The sequence below is a fragment of the Portunus trituberculatus genome, chromosome 50, assembly GCF_017591435.1.
Source record: "Portunus trituberculatus isolate SZX2019 chromosome 50, ASM1759143v1, whole genome shotgun sequence".
NCBI classification, from domain to species: Eukaryota; Metazoa; Arthropoda; class Malacostraca; order Decapoda; family Portunidae; genus Portunus; species Portunus trituberculatus.
Genome location: NC_059304.1, coordinates 27,802,901 through 27,824,646, shown reverse-complemented (window position 1 = coordinate 27,824,646; position 21,746 = coordinate 27,802,901). Strand labels below are relative to the sequence as shown.

At 43.3% G+C, this 21,746-nt stretch overlaps 2 protein-coding genes across 5 annotated transcripts in view; one reads left to right on the top strand and one right to left on the bottom strand.

Moving 5' to 3' along the window:
* Nucleotides 1–3,082, bottom strand: part of LOC123500122 (O-phosphoseryl-tRNA(Sec) selenium transferase-like) — a 111,288-nt gene extending 108,206 nt beyond the window's left edge. Inside the window, exon 1 of the mRNA XM_045248789.1 lies at nucleotides 2,936–3,082. The gene's annotated coding sequence lies outside the window, so the exon portion shown is untranslated. The remainder of the gene's footprint in view (nucleotides 1–2,935) is intronic.
* Nucleotides 3,083–3,330: 248 nt separating this feature from the next.
* Nucleotides 3,331–21,746, top strand: part of LOC123500120 (UBX domain-containing protein 7-like) — a 118,155-nt gene continuing 99,739 nt past the window's right edge. For 2 of the 4 annotated variants that reach the window (XM_045248787.1, XM_045248785.1), the window contains exon 1: nucleotides 3,331–3,566. In XM_045248787.1, coding sequence (XP_045104722.1) covers nucleotides 3,503–3,566 — 64 coding nt within the window. In that variant the 5' untranslated portion in view covers nucleotides 3,331–3,502. Of the gene's footprint in view, nucleotides 3,567–14,148; nucleotides 14,271–21,746 lie in introns of those variants that run through there. The other 2 variants (XM_045248786.1, XM_045248788.1) reach the window with 2 other exon arrangements.

Below are 21,746 nucleotides of genomic sequence, written 5' to 3'. Positions count from 1 at the left end.
GACCACCTCATATACATCAAATATCCCCATTATTAAAGAGGCCGCTAATATTCAATGCTTCACTACTGACTTTCATAAAGCATAGCAATGTAGGCTTTCCTATCCAAAAAGGGGGGGTGGGGAAATAATACCTTGCAGGCTTAGTTTATTAATCAACACTGCTGCCTTATTGTGCTTGCCTAAATATTTCTTTTACTTTAAGTACCTTAAATAGGCTTGTGCAAGAAATCCAGTTTTACAAGTGTACATTACAAGTGCCATTACAGATTGTTACACCTTATCATTGTGAATATTTCTATCCCTAGACACACCTTCCATACTTGAATATCAACACTGGAAATTATTCTTCAAATCAATGTATCTTAAGTGACATTGTTAGTTTAGGATAAGTTAGGTCATTGGAAATTATTCTTGAAATCAATGTATCTTAACTGACATTGTTAGTTTAGGATAAGTTAGGTCACTTAAGGTTGCTAAGTTGAAGTTAACAATGCAAATTGTTTGCTGACAACAGTTGCTGCTTCGTTTCCTCTTCTGTGGTGGCTGTGGTACATCCATCATGTCAGTAACAACCAACAACAAAACGAAATAGCAGTATATGCGACTACACGTGCGTGGGTCATATGCTGTTTGTTTACATCGGGTGAAGTGGAGTCAGTGGACAGAGACATTATTATTAATTATGTTCGCCTTCATATATACCTAAATTTCATACACTGTTAATCTTATTAATACAAAAATATCTCAGACATGTTTATTTGTTCAAATCATCGTAACTGGATTAGTTTCAGTCCATAAGTTTCACCAATATGTTGTGGTTGGCATCCCTGTGCTAAGTCGAGCTAATGATGAGGGGTTACCGAGCTATAACTTTGCCACCTATGTCACGTCATAGCTACGATCGCTTATGTCATGATTTATGTCTCGCTTACGAAAGTTTTATAAATACAGCCCCTGTTTGCTGCCGCCGTGGTACAGTGGAACCATGCGTGCTTTGGGATCCGAGGGGTCTCCAAGTGCACGGGTTCAAATCCTGTCTACGGTCTGAGTGCAGGTTGGGCTTCCTCACTCAGGGCAACGGTTTCCTAGCGGGTGGGCTTTGAGATAGGATGTACCCTAAAAAGTATCCCCTTTAGCCCATAAATTCCCGTGAAAAGCCCACATAGTACAAAAAAAAAAAAAGTCCTTTAAAAGAATCATTGTTTCTCACTTGTCTACTTATTTGGAAAGTAACCACCTGCTCTCTCATCATCAGTCTGACTTTAGGTCTGGTAAATCTGTTTCTGATCAACTTCTGTACACTTATAACTATGTTACTAATTGTTATGATCAAGGTTTCTTAGATGTTATATTTTTTTTATTACAATAAAGCTTTTGATGCAGTCGTCCATCAGCTGCTCCTTAATATGTTACATAGTATTGGTATTAGAGGCACTATGTTGGGATGGCTTCATGATTATGTATGTGGTAGGGCACTGAAAGTTATTGTCCAGGACTCCTCAAGTTGTAGTGTCCATGTTGGGAGTGGTGTTCCTCAAGGTTCTGTGATTGGGCTTCTCTTATTTCTAGTTTACATCAATCATGTTGTTTCTAATTTGACTTGTAAACATTGCCTTTTTTGCTGATGATTTTAAATTATACCTAGCTGCCCCAATCTCTAAGCAGACTTTGAACTAAGGAATTACTTAATGCAAAGAGATGTAAAACAAACTCCTTAATACCAGTCTTTCATGAGGCTTGTTGTTTTCTGTTGACAAATGTGTCACAATTAGATTTTATAGATGGTTCCATAATGCACCTGATTCACTTCCATATTTTATTGGTACTCAGCAAATTCCTCTCAAACAAATGCATAGGGACCTGGACCTGGGTGTATGGGTAGACCATGAATTTAAGTTCCATCTACATGTAAGAGAAATTTTAATGAAGGCAAGTGGGATGTGGTTTGGTATTCTAAAAGGCACAGTGTCCCAATCCCCTGAATTTAAGAAAGCTGTGTTTGTTACCCATATATGACCTATCTTGGACTACTCATCTGTTGTGTGGAATGCAGGCTACCTTGGGAATCTTACATTGTTGGAGGGAGTACAGCAGAAGTGGACAAAGATGATATCTGGGTTCAGAGACCTGAGTTACTCTGAATGTCTCTCTGCACTAAAGTTCTACTCAATTAAAGGCTGCTTGCTTAAAGCTGATGTTATCAAGGTTTATAAGAATTTACAGGGCTTGTGCTCTGACCTATATCACTTGTTTCTCAGGAACAATACTGTTAGAACGAGATGTCACTCCTACAAGTTGACTATTTCTTGCTGTGTGACTGATGGCAGGGCTCGATTTTTCTCAATGAGGGCGTTGCCTGTTTGGAATGATCTCCCTGAACATGTTACTGCAGCTTTTGTCACTGCATTCAAATGCCAACTTAATTTGGGTAATGTTATTCTATGGAGTCTGGCTGAAACCATATTAGCCAACCCTACGCTATCCAACTACAAGTTTTCAAACATAGTCCTGGTTGGAGGTTTCATCTGCTTCTAGGTGGGGCTTTGGCCTCATCTAGGTATGATGATAGGGCGAAAGAACTTGTTCTAGAAATTTTCCGTTTTTGTTTATCATATTATCATTCCCACGTCCGATCAGCTGTGTAGAGCTGCGAAGGGGGAGCAAGTAAACTGGAGGGACGTCTATGTTAGGACAGTGCCATCAATTCACTACATTTCTCACCACAAAACCATGATTCACATCAGAGGTTTCATAGTTGGGTCAAACTGCAAACTGAACGACTTTTTTTTTTTTTTTTTTTTGCCCAAATATCGACATTAACATCTCGCACACACTTTGTCCGGCATCTTCATCTCTGAAGACCTTACTTAGCCAAATATTGATAAATAAATCTCATTCTACAACGCCACCCACAGTGCCTTTATCCCCTGCTAACCTGAGGCCGGTGCTGGAGATAATCTTGGCTAAGCTGAGTGCTGACGTGTAACAACAATTGCTTAACGCGCACACAATGACATCTGGCACCCTAACAGGCACCTACAGTGACAGTCCATAACCATCTGTCTACGTCTAAATAGACTCCAATGTAATCTGTGTGTGTTTGTGTCTATCGTTCTTGACCTGTTTGCTAATAATGCGTATGTACAAAAAATATTAACATTATTTTATCGCAAGGACTGAAAAAAAAAATAAGAAGAGTGGGGAGAGATTGAAAAAAATAAGAAGAGTGGGGAAAGATTGAAAAAAAATAAAATAAAATAAAAAGGCCATAAATTCTTATAAATTCTTGCAGAAAATCAAACAGGTGTAAGTTATTGAAACAAAAATAATGTATATGCAAAAGAAGATTAGAATTTATAGTGAAAACTGAAGGAATTAATGAGAAAAGAAAAAGAAAATAAGAGCAGGGCACAAGATACCATAACCTCTTGCAGGAAATCGAACAGTTGTAAACAGAAGCGTGAGGGATCAGGGAGACTGTGAGAGGAGCTAGGGAGGGACAATGCCACCCAGTAGGACAGCTAAGGCAGCCAGGGCTCTCGTGGACGAATTCTGTACTATTACAGGTAAATATCAAAGCATAGTATCTATATACCCGTATCATCATAGCTTGGACTTGTGCAGAAATAGATGTAGGCTTAGCTTTCATCGTGTGAAACATGTCAAGCCCACAGCCTTCCTTGTTTAGTATCGGCACAAGTACTTTACTGCTCTTCATTATAAAGCACGAAAGTCAATTTGCAGTTTCACCCAAACATGGAATCTATAATGTAGCTTATGTTCTTCTAGTGAGTAATGTAGTGAAATGATTTCCGTCACATATGAATATTTTTCAAGTTATGACATATAACTCCAACTAATGTCTGCCTGTCATTCCCAGCCACCCTGGAGGACCTGTGGGAAATTAGTGTTTTTTGGCGAGGTAGTATTAAATCGAGTAATGTCCATTGGAAAAGAAGTAAAAAATCAACAAAATCACACACACACACAACAACAAAAAAAAAAAAAAAAATTTGAATGCGCGGCGACGAGCGTTGTTTCAGTTTGTGTTCAGTAGGTACCTTTGCCAACGCTACACTTCTGGATGTATCCCTAACACTACAACCTCCAAGGATTACTAACATATCAAAATACAATAATCTGCTAGCTGGGTGGGGTGGGGAGGGAGTTGTACCTGACCAGAACCCCTATTAGGATAGTAATGGGGTCTGGTCATTTCGCCAGACCATGTAGTCATTTCGCCCACAGGTAATTTTGCTCACACAATGAAGTCACTTCGCCCAGATTGTGGAGTCATTTGTTATAAGTGGCTCGTCCTCATTTCTCTCTCTCTCTCTCTCTCTCTCTCTCTCTCTCTCTCTCTCTCTCTCTCTCACAAAAAAAAAAAAAAAAAAATTGAGACAAAATGGTGAGCTGTGAGACATATATTATCAACCTGTGAGACTAATTGCCTGGTGCATTTACCTCAGTTTTGAGTTCATGGTTCATTTATCAATGTTTTGTAATTGGTCATAAAACTGTAACAGTTCCTGGCAAGATGGTAGACTGCCCAGACAACTGTATTCAGTGCCTTGTATCCATTTGGGCAAGCAGGAGCATATTTAGGAATTTTGGGGCCCCAGGCAAAGGTAGGAATGGGGTCCCCTGCACCTAATCCAATATAGTGGGGACTGAAGGGGGCGCCGTTTTCTTTAAACATCCATAGGGAACCCCAAGATGCACTTAATAGGATAATCATTCTGCTGGCATTTTAACAAATGGATTTTAATAAAAAATATAAATAATGTGTGCAAATAATAAAACCTATTAACCATAAGTGTATGAGGAGTTTCATGGGCCCCCCAGAAACTTGGGGCACTATGGAACCACCTAGTGCTGCCTAATGGTAAGTCTTCCATTGTGGGCAAGGCAAGAAGTACTACAGTGTGACATGCGGGAGGAGGCAGCACAGGAAATGTAATACTAGTGTATCTCATGCTGATTACTGGACAACTGTTAAATCTGATATCTCCATTGATTGGAATTGTAATACTTGCACCTTTACTGATGAACTAACCACCCATCCAGTGGATGACCCAACCACCCCTACAGTGGAACTAGATCCACACATCCCTGCAGTTGAACAAGAGTCTACAATTGATGACCCACCTGACCTCCCAATGAAATTAGAGGATTCACTGGGCATCCTAACCATACAAGATATTGAACTGCAGCCAGAAAGTTAAATTACATTCCAGCTCTTTCAGAAGGACATACAGCATGGTAGAGACAAGTTTGTTGACAGTCATGGGTACACTTATAACAAAAAAAAATGAATCAAATGTTACTTACTGGCAGTGTACTGTTCACCCTAAAAGTACAAGTAACTCAGAGAAATGGAGAATTTTAAAGAATAACCTATGTCACAACCATCCACTATCAACAGGCTCTGCTATCATCACTAAAGTAACATTAAAGGTAAAGAAACTGGCAGCACAAGACCTATTTAACCAGGGTCTGCTGAGATGTTCTTCTACAAGAGATATGAAATACACTATGCCCTAGTCTGCCTAAGCCAGAGCACTTGGCAAGAAAAGCAAATACACAGAGACAAAATTTAAGACAGATAGAGCCAAAAGACCTGAAGTTTGGACTCAGTGTATCCCATATTCCTGATAACTTTGTTAGAGGTGATGTATCTGTTCGTGAACGTCGCCACTTGATTTTTGCAACAACATAGCAAATAGGACATCTAATGAAGGTGAAGTCATGGTACATTGATGGCACGTTTAAGCTATGAAGGTATCTGTTTACGCAGCTGATGATTGTCAATGCTTTTGTGAGAGCAGAGGACTATGCAAAAGAAGTTCCTTTGCACTCAGTGACAATTGATGTGACAGCAGGAAAACAACAAACACAACTTCCCTTGCATTATAAGTAACTCCTCCAACTACTGAAAAACATCCACGACGTAAAAAAAAATACCATCTGTCAACTCATCCGAGCTGTCATTCAAATTTGGAAGGACATTTAAATCAACAGTAGCTAAGTCTTGATCACGTCTTTGTTGGAGATAAAGGGCAGTGTCACCCTTCCTCCCAACCCATCCATGCGACCTTATGCAGCTGATGAACATCAAGTACAAGTATTTGATATGTCAAAGACATACACGAAACAAGATGACATAACAAGTATGATTCAGCGCTACAAATTTAGGCTAAACAGCCATGAAACAAGTGTGGAAACTGGTGTGAGTGCACATATAGTGCAGCGCCTTGTTGCAAAATTGAAGGCTAATAATGAGCATGAGCTTCTGCACCACAATTATACTGGAGGAAGGCCTCCAAAGATTTCAAAAAAAAAACTGACAGTTATTAAGACATGAGTTAGAGAAAAAAAAACAGATACCGTAGTGTGGGGCTATGTGAAACACGTGGGGCTATATGAAAAAACTGTGGTCAGGCATGATTTTTTTTTTTTTTCAAGTATCTAATTTTAATTTTAAACCTTATTCACTAACTAGGCATCTAATATGTGTGAACTGTGTGACAAAAAATTTATGAAATAGCACAGTCTTAAGTAATGTTTGTGTTAATTTATTTTTTTCCAGACTTGTTGTGAACCTTTTATTTCATATGAATGCTAAGAATGCTAGCATAACACATAATCAACTAAGAGTGTCCAGCTGGGAGTATAATTTTGTACATTCATCAAGTGAGCTCTAGTAGAGAGTAGAAATGTGTAGCAGTTAGCAGAAAGATTATATAGCTGGTGTTCTGAAATGGGGCTAAATGGAACATACCTCTGTAGGTAGTTGCAATTGCACTACTAACAAAGGTTATGTTTCCATTTCAAGATGGTGCATAACTATGAAAGAAAGCCTGATTCAAGTAGGCTAAGTTACAATGAGGAGGACATGGCACGTGTGCTTCTGGACTTGGATAATGGCGAGGGCACCATTAGAACAATTAGCAATCGCTACAAAATCCCGCTAGCGACTCTTCACAGGCGGTGGAAGGGCACTATGAAAAACCCTGGGCAGTTGGGGCACCCTACAGCTCTTCTTCTAGATGAAGAGAGAGCATTAGCTGCTAATGTTGCTGCCTTAGCTGACTATGGCCTAGCATTTGACATGGATGATCTGTGTAGATTTGTGCAATATTACCTGAACAAGAAATGCCGCTATGTGCCTTGCTTTAAAGATAATTTACCTGGAATAGACTGGGGTTACGGTTTCTTGAAGAGACACAAGTATATGATTTCAAACAGACACTGCCAGAACATAACACGCAAGAGGGCAGCAGTGTCTGATAAGACTGTTGAGGAATATTTCGAACGGCTGCACTTCAGGTGCACAAGGTCTTCGGGAAGTAAGGAAAGCTAGGAAAGTCAGGAAAATTGTGTATGAAGACTCAGAGGAGGATGAAAGTAACGATGACCAAGACATAAATGAGTCAGAAGTTATGGAGATTGAGGAAGGAGTATCAGAGGTGGACAATGAAATAAAACCTGAGATTGAGGAAGAAGGAGTATCAGAGGTGGACAAAGAAATAAAACCTGGCAGCTATTGTCTAGTAAGATTTGCTCTGAAGAAAAGTGTTGTGTATTATGTTGGTAAAATCAAAGGGAAATCAGATGATGATGTTAATGATTGGGAAATTGACTACTACACTGTTTGATCTGCTGCAGTCTCTGACGAGACAGCCAGACGTTACCCTACGGAACGAGCTCAGAGCTCATTATTTCTGATCTTTGGATAGGCCTGAGACCAGGCACACACCACACACCGGGACAACAAGGTCACAACTCCTCAATTTACATCCCGTACCTACTCACTGCTAGGTGAACAGGGGCTACACGTGAAAGGAGACACACCCAAATATCTCCACCCGGCTGGGGAATGGAACCCCGGTCCTCTGGCTTGTGAACCAGCGCTCTAACCACTGAGCTACAGAAAGTGTGAAAATTATTCCAATGGTGACTATGGGTATATGCTTCCACAAACACCTGACAAAGGACTAGTCAGTTGTGTTGATGTAGAATGTGTATTACAAGTGAAAGCAACATACAAGAAAAAAATTACGTTTGACAAATGCAAATTTCCCAGTACCTTTATGTTGAGGTAGACAGTTTTGAGTTATGCTGAAATTGAAGATGTTTAATTTTCCATTTTCATATAGCCCTTATGTGTGTGTGTGTGTATGTGTGTGTGTGTATGTGTATTCACCTAGTTGTATTCACCTAGTTGTAATTTTACAGGGCCTGGGTATCATACTCGTGTGGCCCCGTCTCCATATCTACACACATCCAACTTTCCTTTAAAACTATGCACACTCCTCGCTGACACCACCTCCTCACTCAAACCATTCCACACCTCTACACATCTTTGTGGGAAACTATATTTCTTCACATCCTTCAAGCATATTCCCTTGGCTATCTTTTTACTATGCGATCTTGTAGTTCTATTTAAGTTTTCCTCTCTCAACATCATTTGCTCATTATCCACTTCATCCAGTCCATTCAACAGTTTATAAACCTGTATTAAATCTCCTCTTTCTCTTCTTTGTTCCAAGGTAAGCAAATTCATTTCTTTTAATCTCTCCTCATAGGTCATTTCTGCCAATTCCGGAACCATTTTTGTTGCCATTCTCTGCAATCTCTCCAACTTCCTTATATGCTTCTTTTTATAAGGGGACCAAACCACTCCAGCATATTCCAATCTTGGTCTAATTACCGTACTAATTAATTTCTTCATCATATCTTTATCCATATAATGGAAGGCTAATCCAATATTTTTATCAAATTATACGTTTCTCCAAACATCTTATCAATATGAGCCTCAAACTGCCCATGGTCTTGTATTATCACTCCCAAATCCTTTTCCTTTTCCACCTTTTTCAACACTACTTCTTCACCCATCTTATATGACCCTCTTGGCCGTCTTCCACTCTTCCCCATCTCCATCACATGACTTTTGCTCAGATTAAATTCCATTTGCCACCTCTTGCTCCACTCCCAAATCTTATCCAGATCTGCCTGTAAAATTTCACAATCTTCTTCACTCTTCACACACCTACACAACTTCGCATCATCCACAAACAAATTAATATAACTGTTTACTCCCTCTGGCATGTCATTAATATATACAAGGAAAAGTATTGGTGCCAGCACTGAGCCTTGTGGGACTCCACTCTCCACCACCAACCAGTCCGACTTTGCATCCCTTATTACCGTTCTCATCTCCCTCCATCTCAAGTAGTTTTCCATCCACTTTAACACTTTTCCTTTCAGTCCTCCATAAATCTCTAATTTCCATAACAGTCTCATGTGAGGTACCTTGTCAAAAGCTTTCTTTAAATCCAAATATACACAGTCCATCCATCCTCTCTCTCTTGTATTTTGTCAACCACTCTTGAATAAAAGCTCAGTAGATTTGTTACACATGACCTCCCTTTCCTGAAGCCAAATTGATGATCCGATAATAACTTATGATCCTCCAGGAACCGTATCCAATATTTCTTTATCACCCTCTCACAAATCTTACCGACCACACTTGTTAGAGACACAGGTCTATAGTTAAGAGGCTCTTCCTTACTGCCTCCCTTATAAATGGGCACCACTTCAGCTCTCTTCCACTCTACTGGTACTTCCCTGTTTCTAATGAACACCTTATAATATCATATAATGGATCAATCAATTCTTCTCTACACTCCTTCAATAATTTTCCTGAAACTTCATCTGGTCCCATCGCTTTATCATCTTTAAGTTCCTCCAACATTTTATATAACTCCTTTTTAGGTATCTTAATGTCATCCATGTGCACATTTCCTTGTACATTCTGAGGCTTTACAAACATTGTTTCTTCAGTAAATACTTGCTGAAACCTATTATTTAGCAATTCCGCTATATTCTTAGGGTCATCTACTATCCCTTGCTCTCCTTTTAATCTTTCAATGGACTCTCTCTTTTTAAGTTTACCATTTATGAACCTGTAAAACAAGAGAGAGGCAGACACCACTGACTCTCAGGTCCACTGCTCCTCCTTTTATTGCTTCTTATTCACCGGCTTCCTGGCTAGTGAGACAGTCTTGGGGGTTTGAAGGACTGGCGAACGAAGCCTGGCACATGGAGAGTGAGCTGGTGAGTGAAGAGGAGTGAAGCACCGAGACAGTGAATGGAGCTCGGTGAGGTAGTGGTTGGGTAGTGGGGTAGTTGCAACGTGCAGAAGGTGGAGATTGGCCATAACAATTGCCACCCCCCCCTCCCCCCCTGCGCTGCCATAAGACCTCCGCAGTGAGATCATGAAGGAGGTTGGACGGGGGATCTTGACAGAGTATCCACCTATGTGGCAGATTTGGAGGTTGAAGGGTTGAGTGAGGAAGGCTCAGCGAAGGATGTGTTGGTTCTTGTGTATCATAGCTTGTAGGAAGGCCAGGGGTTGTGGTCCATGTATACCTCAATTGTTTGGGGCTGGGATAGAGGTAACACTCGAACCATTAGAGAGCCAGGACCAACACCAGCATTTTCTTTAGTGGAATAGTTGAGCTGGTGTTTCTTGAGCTTGGCTGATTGGTAAGTGACTGGGTGGAGGATGCTGCTCAGAGGGTCCTTTTGTAATAAGACTGCACCAATACACACTCCACTAGCATCAATCTGGAGCTGGAAAGGACAAGAGTGGTCTGGTGTCCATACCACTGGTAAGGATGCGAGGAACGCCTTGAGATGTTCGAATGCTTGGTCACAGTCTGGGGTCCAGTGGAATGGGAGGGAAGAGCTGGTAAGGTTCAGGGGAAGTTCCTACAGAACCGTCTTTAGAACCCAGTCATCCCTAGGAACTTCATAAGTCCCTACCATCTTGTGACAAACAGTGCCATTCCCTACCACATGTCCCAGATAGACCACCGAGGACTTCTCAAAGGTGGACTTGGCCAGGTTTATGGTGAACCCGGCCTCCTGTAGCCGGTCCATCAGTTGTCGTAGAGGCACCAGGTGTTCCTCCCAGGAGTTGGACGTCACCACCACGATGTTCCTTCTAGGTCCTGGGTGATGTAATTAATGGCCCTTTGGAAGGTGGCAGGCACATTAGAGAGACTGAAGGGCATGACACTATATTGGTATAATCCTAAAGAGGTGATGAAAGCAGAGATACTCTTAGCTTTTTCTGAGGGGTATCTGGTAATAACCCTTTAATAGGTCAATGGTGGTTACAAATGATGCATTCCCTACTCTATCTAATAGATGTTCAATTAAAGGTAGAGGATAAGAATCATGAACAATTACCTTATTTAGTTTATGATATCCCAAGAGAGGTCGGGTCAGTAAGAGAGAGGCAGATGCCACAGACATTCAGGTCCACTGCTCCTCCTTTTTATCGCTTCTGATTCATTGGCTTCCTGGCCAATGAGACAGTCTCAGGGGTTTGAAGAACTGGCAAATGAAGCCTGGCACACGGAGAGTGAGCTGGTGGGTAAGGAGGAGTGAAGCACCAAGAGAGTGAATGGAGCTCGGTGAGGTGGTGGTTGGAGTGTGGGGTAGTTATGGCGTACAGAAGGTGGAGTGGCTGTAACAACATATACACTTCCAGTTCACTACATGTAATTACTTGACAGTTATTTTCAGCGCACAACTTGTTGCATTTGTTGTTTTTCCGCATGGACATTTCATTTGTCATTGACTTTATGTAGCGGTGGTTCATTTTGATCAATAAATTAACTAAACTAGATGGTGGAGGATAAACTTGTATGTGGTTGAATTGACTCATATGTGGGTGAATTGACCCTTATACAGGGGATCCTCAAATTATCGCCAATTTGAACTCAGTTAATTAATACCCAATCCTCAAAGTTCGACTGACTGACTCGCCAATTCGACATTCATATGGCACGTGCCACCCACCCGATCAAATCCGCCGCCAGCCCGCCAGGCGGAAGTGTAAACCGATGCTGCCCTGTGCCAAGGCTGCCACACATTGGGGAAATCCCCTACAGTAGGTGATTTTAGCCTAATGTTGGGGGTAGGGGATGCCTACGGGGAAAATATCAATTTGCAAGGGAAACTAGAGAGTTTATTGACAATGTAGGGGAATTTTTTTTTTTTTTTTTTTTTTTTTTATTATTTCAAACTAAATATTTGTCTTGACACCCATTACAGTTTGTGAAATATGGATTTTATACATATATTACAGTCAGAACCCGAAATCAGCCAGAACTAGTTTCAACTAGTCAGAAGTAGAAGTATAATTTATTGTTTGTAAAAACTAGTATTACCTAGGCAAAACTAGTTTCTTATAAAGGCTCAGTAAAACACAAAATGTATTTTACACCTAGTTTTACCTACACACTTCAGTCAAAACTAGTTTTAACAATTGTTAAGTTTGGGAAAACTAGGTTAGACTAAAAGTGAAACTGGCAGTTTGGCCTTATAGTGGAGGGGTGGGCGTTAATGATTGGTCATAATATTATCATAGTTTTTAGGATGGGGGAAGGGGGGGGAGGATTCATTCTCATTTACCTGGTTCACTGATTTACTTCACCTGTCAGTTGTTCGTGAGCCACCATTACAACAAGATGGCAACTTGGAGCTCATCTGGCCATCCTGAACACCCTCCTGACCACCTTCCTAACCAGGCAGCTGACACTGAATGGGAGACTATGTTTTTACAGACCATACTGAAGTGGGACGAGCAACAAGAATCACACTACAACATACTTACTGCAGAAAAATACGGTTCACTGCTGCAGGAGGTAAAGGAGGCTAAAACTGCTAAGAAGAAAACGTCTCTGCAATACAGAAGACTGAAGCGGTTTGATGTCATTGAAATATGTGAATAGACCAATAAACGTTTCAGCCACCTAAAAAGGTACTAAAATGAGCTACAAACACAAACAAATTATGTTTGAGTTCCCCAAATATGGTACTCAAACGAGCAATGGTACTCAAACGAGTGGTCATATCCCTCACCCACTTTTGACATTCAGTACCGTTGTTGAATCTAGTTTTAACTTAAATGATCAGATAAAACTAGATTTAACTAGTTAAACTTTGATATTTTTAGTTATACCAAACACATTAAGGTATAATTAATTTTGCCTAGGTAATACTAGTTGTTCACCAACACATTGAAAATACCTAGTTAAAACTAGTTTTGACTGATTCCGGGTTTTGACTGTAACATATATATATATATATATATATATATATATATATATATATATATATATATATATATATACATCTGACGCAACATGTGGGAGTATGATGCAGTGTGGCAAGGTGCTCCATTAGGACAAGAGTCAATCGCTTGTTCCTGTGTACATCGTCCAGTCTGACATGATAATACACCGAAGAAAAGTTAACTTCGATACCAGAAAGTTTTTTTCATTTCTTTTGTAGTAAAAGGATAAAACTGCAAAAAGTATAAATACATTTATTTTCACACAATAATATATGCATGTACAAAAAAGAATTTTGGGATTGGAGTAGGTGAAAATGGGAAAATGTGCACGAGTGGTAGATGAAAGTAGGAGGAAATGCGCACGAGTGGTAGGGAGAAATGAAAATTTAGAGTGGCAGCCTTGTGGCCTGTGTGTTGCTTAATCTGCGCCACTCTCGCCCCAGCCAGCGTTCCCCACCCCTAAAAAGCACAACTTCCTGCCTTTCAAAGATAAGCTTGAGCTTATAAGAAAGTGTGAGGTAGGTATAGTTCACAGTGTCGTTGCACTGCAAATGGGTGTTCCTAGATCAACAGTATCAATAATTTGGAAGAACAGGGACAAGTATCGCGAGACCATTGCATCATGCAAGTGTTTTTATTTCCAAAAATGTACTGTACAGCACCCTTATGTGTTTAATAAAAAAAAAGTTACATATAAGTGAAGTACTGATTTAGTCTAGGTTAGTGTTTTTTAAAGGTTATAGTGATGTTTTGGGGGGTCTAGGCTGGAGGTTGGTCCCTATCCCCCCTAATTCTTAAGTATCCTATGGAAACAATTGCTTCACAATTTGACCGATGAAAAACTGCCCTAACCATGTCGAATTGCAAGGATCCCCTGTATTTGGGTGAAAAATCTTGTGGATGAATTGACTTGTGGGCAAATTTATTTTTGACCATAGAACATAGTAACCAAACCAAAACATTATAATCTCGATTTAATGCTTTTTTTTTTTCAGAAAATCGTTGGTTGGGTGGAACTAGAAATTGTCTGGCACAACCACCTCCCAGCTGGAAGGTTATTATGTTGGATTTGGGTAATAACCCTGGAAGTCCAGGGTGGCACTCTCTCGCTTAGAAGGTTATTACATTACATTGGGTTTGGTTAGTAACCCCTGGGGAAGTTGTGGAGACTGTGCCCTCCTTGGCTAGAAGGTTTTAAAGTTGGGTTTGTATAGTTTCCGTTAAGGGGCTGTGGTGTAACATACAGCTGGAAGCGTAGCATTGTCAAAACTACTCAACATAAACAAAACACCGCCACATCCAGTTGACACCTCCACCATCAAAGTTTTTTCATAAGTTTTGTCATGTGATTTTGTTGATTTCCAACCTCTTTTGCAATGTACATCTAAAAACCCTGATTTCCAACAGATCCCCAAAGATCATTGGAAATGATAGGTAGGCATGTGCTGGTTTAATAAGCAGTTATAACTCGAAGAATATACATTTGCGACAGAAAGGACATATACCATTTCACTACATTCCTTTACAGAAAAAAACATAAGCCACAGTATAGATTCCATCGGTGGGTAAAACTGCAGATTGACAAACACTACTGAGCTATGGAGCATATGGCTACTAAATAGTGTTGACAGATGAGATTGATGAATTCTCAGTAAAATTTACCTAAAAAAATCAGTAGGTTGGAGAAACTTTGTGGTATATTATTAATATAGATTTTAATAAATAAATAAATTTATATATATATATATATATATATATATATATATATATATATATATATATATATATATATATATATATATATGCATACATATATACAGTGGACCCTCGGACGTAGACTCGGAACAATTCTGACAACAAAAATTTCAAAAATTTTATACTCTCACTGATGAAACAAATTTTTAGACGTGGAACAATCTAAATCAGCCAAATCCAGGTGAGGGTAACACTGTTGTCAGGAGGTAAACATCAGTTCCTGCTTTGCTTTCATTCTGTGTTGTCACCTTGCTGGGGCAAGGACATTTGACCAGTTTTCCATTTCACCAGAGTCATTTAACCTGGTAAGTTGGCTAGGTGATATTTCATACAAGTACACTGATCTGGTATCTAACAAAAATATTTCTTAAGTACTGTAGTGACAAGGTATAACAGATGTGAAACAGAATCCACATAGGACTAACTGACTATGCTAATGGTAGTGCTGCCATCACCCAGTATATTCTTAATATGTAAAGTCAGCGACAATTGACGTGACCGCAGGAAAACAACAAACACAATTTCCCTTGCAGTGTAAGGAACTCCTCCAACCACTGCAAAACATCCACGGCATAAAAAAGAAATACTATCTGTCAACTCAAATTTTGAAGGACATTTAAATCAACACTCAGTCTTGATCACGTCTTTGTTGGAGATAAAGGGCAGTATCACCCTTCCTCCCAACCCATCTGTGCAAGCTTGTGCAGCTTGACAAACATCATCAAGCACAAATATTTGATATGTCAAAGAGATACACGAAGCGAGATGAGGTAACAAGTGTGATTCAATGCTACAAATTTGGGCTAAATAGCCATGAAACAAGTGTAGAAACTGGTGTGAGTGCACATACAGTGCGGCGCCTTGTTGCAAAATTCAAGGCTAATGATGAACGTGAGCTTCTGCGCCATAATTTTGGTGGAGGAAGTCCTCCAAAGATTTCTGTAAAAAAACTTTGACAGTTAATAAGACATGAGTTAGAGAAAAAAAAACATAATACAGCAAGAAAAATTAAAGAAAATAATGCTAGCGTTCTGCAAGGAATGAGTGTGTGGACCATTCAGATAGCCGTCCGAAAAAAACTGAAGATGAAACAAACCGTTGTTGACAGAGGCACAGCGAAAGAAAAGGCTTGAATTTGCATGGAAGTATGCGTCATGGACTGTTGATGACTGGATTAAAGTTTTGTGGACTGATGAATCTGTGTTTTCATGTGAGTTACACAAAAGGCTTGAGGATGTGGTGGCGCCCGGGGTCTGACCCCTGTGACCCCAAACATACCATGAAGGCTCTCAAGCATCCTCCTTCTGTTTTGATGTAGGGTGCATTTTTATACAGAGGTGTGTCTGACCTGCATCTTTTTTCCAAGGGTGAATCAGTCACTAAGGATGTATATTTATGCCTTTTAACCCTTATGTTCCGGCGATCTTATATGAATGATTGCATCAGTGCGTCTGTAGCGACAGCGATCGTTCCCGTAATCAAGAATTTTCGCGCCTCATGTTTGAGCTCCACCCGCGGTTTCTCAAGTCAGATGGCGAGTGGAAGTATCTGGCTTCTTTTTCCACCCGTAGTGTTGCCACTATAGTCTGACCGGGCTTAATTTACAGCTGTGGTGGGGCGAGGGTAGCTCTACAGTTCTGCCACGTTTCCCCAGAATGTGATGTGAAATGGAAGTTATTGGTGTACAAGGCATCGCAAATACCATCAATTCAGATGTATAAAATTTCGACTTGTGTATATAGATGGCTGAATCAACAGTAACCATCATATGCATAAAAAAAACTATATAGTACCATACAAACATGGCATACATATTCAACAGTGTTGCTGATATCAACTGTAGTAACTTATAATGGTACTTAGCGTATGTTTAGGGTGTGTAGTAATATCAGCCTTACAGATATAAGATAATGAGCATGGAAAAAAGAAATAATCTATTATCCAAAGTAAAAAAAAAAAATAGTACAAGTCTTGTGAGTGGCGGCAATACTGATGAACCCAGCTTGGCCAGGCTGAATAGCCTCACCTTGTAGTATGAGAAGTTGCTATAATTATAAGATAAAATGCTCACATTAACTGGCTTTTACAGTAATTTCAAGGGTGAGGCACATTCGAATTCATAATTTGTAAGCCAAGCTAATGTGTAGTTTCTATTTTTACAAAATAGTAGGTATATATATGCCAATACCTAAGTGAAAAAAAAGCATTATTCACTTGCGAGCGGCAACTCTTCCACACCCAGCTGGTGGCCTTGACACATTGTGGTAGCGACGTAACTGACCTCATGCCATTCATATATATATATATATATATATATATATATATATATATATATATATATATATATATATATATTTGTCACAGACACCTGTTTTTCATACAAAATATAGCAGTTCCACTGCTCCACATACCTTTACGCCGAGAAACCGCCTGCTTTAGCGCTACACCTGGCAGCGCGGCGCTCATTGCTGCCACCAGCACACTGCGTGGACAACCAGCCAGTTATTTCTCTGCACGTAGAGCGAGTAGACATGCGTTTCCGCCGCTGCTTCCTTTCTTCCTCGCCTTTTTTTCGCCTTCTTTTTCCTCCTGTTTCTATGGGCGGTCTGTTCCCGTCCTGGAGGGTGTTTTGCCCAGCCATATGGAAACCCCTGCCGGTCCTTCTGCAGTGTTTACGTCTTTTGCCACAGCCCACAAGGCGGATTTGCTCTAGGCCTGACTGTTCCAGGGTCTTGGGTAGTGTCCTCCACGATCCTCATTCGGTCTGTATCAAGTGCAGGGAGTTCTGCAGCCTAGGCAAGAAGTGTGATGAGTGTTCTGGCTGGAGCAAGGATAAGATTCTTACCGCCTGCAAGTATCAATGCGGGTTGAGGCGCAAGCGGGAGGCTAAAGCTAACTTAAAGGGTAAGTCTAAGGGCTCTCATACCTGGTCTGGTATCAGCAGTGACACGAGCCATATGTCTGGGGATTCTAGCTCTCAGGTCTTCTCTCCTATTTATGTTGGAGGTGTTGCCCTTCAGGCAGGCAGTGTAATTTCTCAGGATGAGCTCACTGCTGATGATTCAGCTTCTCAGCAGGGGTCTAAGCCTCCAGTCTCTATAGATCTTTCCCTGTTTTTGGAATCCTGGCAGGAGCAATTCCTTGCTTCTGTTGACAGCCTGGTGTCTTCACGGTTGGGAGAGTTACATAACCCTGTGTCTTCCCTGGCTACTGAACCACCTCTTTCAGCTCTCCCCTCGTCCTCGGACAGAGACCTGATGAAGTTCAGTGTCCTGCCCCCCCAGAGTCCTGGCGCAAAAGGTGTGTGCAGTCACATCAAGTCAGGGGCCAGGGGCCGTCCGGGGCTTGAGGTGGCTTCCAAGCGTTCTCATCCTCCTAAGGATGACGCTAGAAGGATCAAGAAGTCCCGCCCCACCTCAGTGGTGACCGGTGCCCTGGCTTCTTCCCAGGCCCGGTCGGTGGGGGGGGGACAGGGAGAGGGTGGACCAGTGCACTGCTCCTGGCCCCTCCCCCAAGGCCCAGGGTGAGGGCCCAGGCAAGGGTGATGCTCTGCTCCTTCGCCTACCAGGTGGCTTGCCCACACCCTTTCCACGGGCTGCCACCTATGTCCTTTCAGCCGCTAGGGGCTCAGAGTCAGCCGACCCCCCTACGTCCTACCAAACCCACTGTCTTACACCAGAGAGGCGCCAGGACCTCCCCTCCCCTCCCCTCGAGGTGTGCGCTTCCCCTCTGAGGCTGGCGTCTCCACTCCTGGAGACACCCCCCGGACTGCCCGTCTCTGGGGTAGTGACCTTCTCCTCATGGATAGCACTGATAGACAGGTACTCCATGGTTCCCCCCGGCCTTCTTGTTCGGGGTGGCAGGGCCCGGCCTCCTTGTCTTCAGGATCTGCCCCGTCCCTCCACATCCCCGTTGGGATGGAGGAGGATGAGACCCAGCCCCCATCGGCGAGCACAAGTTTGCCCTCATCTTGGGAATCCTCGGGGTGGATCTTCCGGACCGCTCTCTGCCCGCCCTAGTGGGCAGTCAGGAGGACGGAGGGGTAAGCCCTTTCGGAAATGACAGTCTTTCTCACCATGGGGTGGTGGGGGGCTGTCTGGCCCTTTGCTGGGTAGGTTGGCTCAAGATCGGGGCAGAGGAATGGGTCCTCAGCGTTCTGCGGGAAGGCTACCAGATCCCCTTCTCTTCCCCTCCACCCCTGACCACTCTCTTCGAGGATCGCAGGGGTTATGCCCCAGGGTCACCCAAGGGTCTCGCCCTCGAGATGGAGCTCCAGCGTCTCTGGACAAAAGGGGCTATAGAGGAAGCGCCTCCCTCCCCAGGTTTCTACAGCCATGTGTTTGTCGTTCCAAAGGCCACAGGCGGGTTCCGCCCCATCATCAACCTCTTCCTCCTCAACACGTAAGTCGTCACCACCAAATTCAAGATGGAGACTGTCCGGATGGTAATGTCGGCCATCCGACAGGACGACTGGATGGTGTCACTGGACCTTCAGGACGCATATCTTCAGGTGCCCATTCATCCCCACAGCCGTCAGTTCCTGCACTTTCTGTGGAAGGGCTACCACTTTCAGTTTCGAGTTCTCTGCTTCGGTCTCTCCACTGCTCCGCAGGTTTTCACTCGTCTGATGGCTTCTGTCTCGGCAGAGTTCCATCGTCGGGGCTTCTGCATCCTTCGCTACCTCGACGACTGGTTGGTACTGGCCTCTTCAGCGGTAGAAGTTCGACACGCCACAGCTTGTCTGCTCAGGCTCTGCTCGGACCTGGGCATCCGAGTTAATTGGGAGAAGTCATCCCTGACCCCTGCACAGGAGAAGACCTTCCTCGGGATGGTGATTCGCTCCCCTCTTTTGAGGGTTTTCCCGACCCAGGGAGGATCGAGGCCTCCAGGATTTACTCCGCTCCTTCCTCAGTTGCCCGTCCCCCAGCGGAGCACTGGTTGAGACTTCTGGGGCACATGTCTTCCCTCATACATCTAGTGCCGGGATCCAGGAGGCGGACATGTCTCCTGCAGATCCAACTGAACCAGCAATGGGACAGGTGGTCGATGCTAGACGACCATCCGGTCAGGTGGGACAGTGCTTCACGTCAGGACCTGGAATGGTGGCTGGAGGACGAGAACTTGGGGTAGGATTAGCCTCTTCAGGTTGCCATTCCGGACCACCTTCTCTACACGGATGCCTCTACAGTCAGCTGGGGTTCGTCGCTCCTCCAGGCTTCTGTGAGTGGCCTGTGGAACATCCAGGAACAGACGCTCCACGTGAACGTTTTAGAACTCCGTGCGATCCGCCTCGGCCTCCAGCATTTCACGGAGGTGTTGAGGGGCTCAGTTGTCGCTGTCTTCTCGGACAACACCACGGTCCTCACTTACTTGCACAGGAAGGGGGGTACTCACTCTATCCTTCTCAACCTCGAGGCACGCCAGGTCCTCGACTGGGCAGAAGCGCATGCAGTGTCGATCCTGCCTTAGTTTGTGAGGGGCTCAGTCAATGTGGTGGCCGACTGCCTCATCTGCCGACACCAATCCCTGTCCACAGAGTGGACCTTACATATGGATGTTTGTCACCTGCTGTGGCGAGTCTGGGGCTACCCAACAGTCAACCTGTTCGCCACTCGTCTCAATTACCGGATTCCGAACTTTGTGTCCCCCTTTCAGGATCCGGCGCCATCGCCACAGACGCCTTCCTCTACAATTGGGACAACCAGGATTTGTACGCCTTTCCACCCTTTCCCCTCATCAGGAGAGTTCTTAACAAGCTCCGGGCTTCCCGGAACACGCGTCTCATCCTCATAGCCCCTTACTGGCCTCAGAAGGAATGGTTTCCAGATCTGCTGGCGGCGTCGGTGGAGCCTCCTCGCCGCCTCCCTCTTCACAAAGATCTATTGAGACAGCCACACATCCACAAGTTCCACACCGGTCTCCCTGGGCTTCAGCCAACAGGGTGGAGACTATCCAGCGCTTTCTGAGGCACAGGGGTTTCTCCTCTAAGGTGGCCCAGTTCTTATCTCACGACAAGAGGCCTTCCTCTGCTTCCAACTATCAGCACAAGTGGAAGGTGTACAGGAAGTGGTGCAAAGATCACGGCCACACTGTCTCCAATCCCACGGTCCAAAAGGTTGCAGATTTTCTCGTTCACCTGCGCCAGGATTGCAATCTTTCTACCTCTGCCATTAAGGGTTATAAGGCCATGCTGAATGGAGTCTTTGCAATCAGGGGCGTGGACCTCAACAATGACCGGGTGTTGAGTGCTATTGTCAAGGCGTGCTCTTCTCAACCCTGCAGACCTACTAGGAATCTTAGTCCTTCCTGGAACCTGGATGTAGTTTTTCGCTACCTGTTTAAGGCCCCCTTTGAGCCCTTTCGGCTCTCGACCTCCAGGGACCTGACCAGGAAGACTCTTTTTCTCCTGGCATTAGCTACAGCGCAGAGGGTAGGGGAGATCTAGGCCCTCTCCTCCCGGACTAGCTGGCAAGGACAGGATCTTATGGTCTGCTATCTCCCCTGAGTTCATTGCTAAGACGGATACGGGAGTTCACAGCACGCCCTGGGAATTCCGTATTAAGAACCTTACTTCCATTCTCGGTTCCATGGATGAGGAGCGCTTTTTGTGCCCTGTTCGGGCTCTCTGCTACTACTTACAACGGACTGCTTCAGAGACAAGGCCCAGGAATCTGTTTGTTGCAGTTAAACGCCCTTCTCGACCTATGTCGAAAGCGGCCATCTCATACTTCCTCAGGGATACCATCAAGTCTGCCCATGAGGCTATTTCTGACTCTGTCTGCCTCGAGGTCAATGCCCGTGCCCATGACATCCGTGGCATTGCTGCCTCCATGCTCCT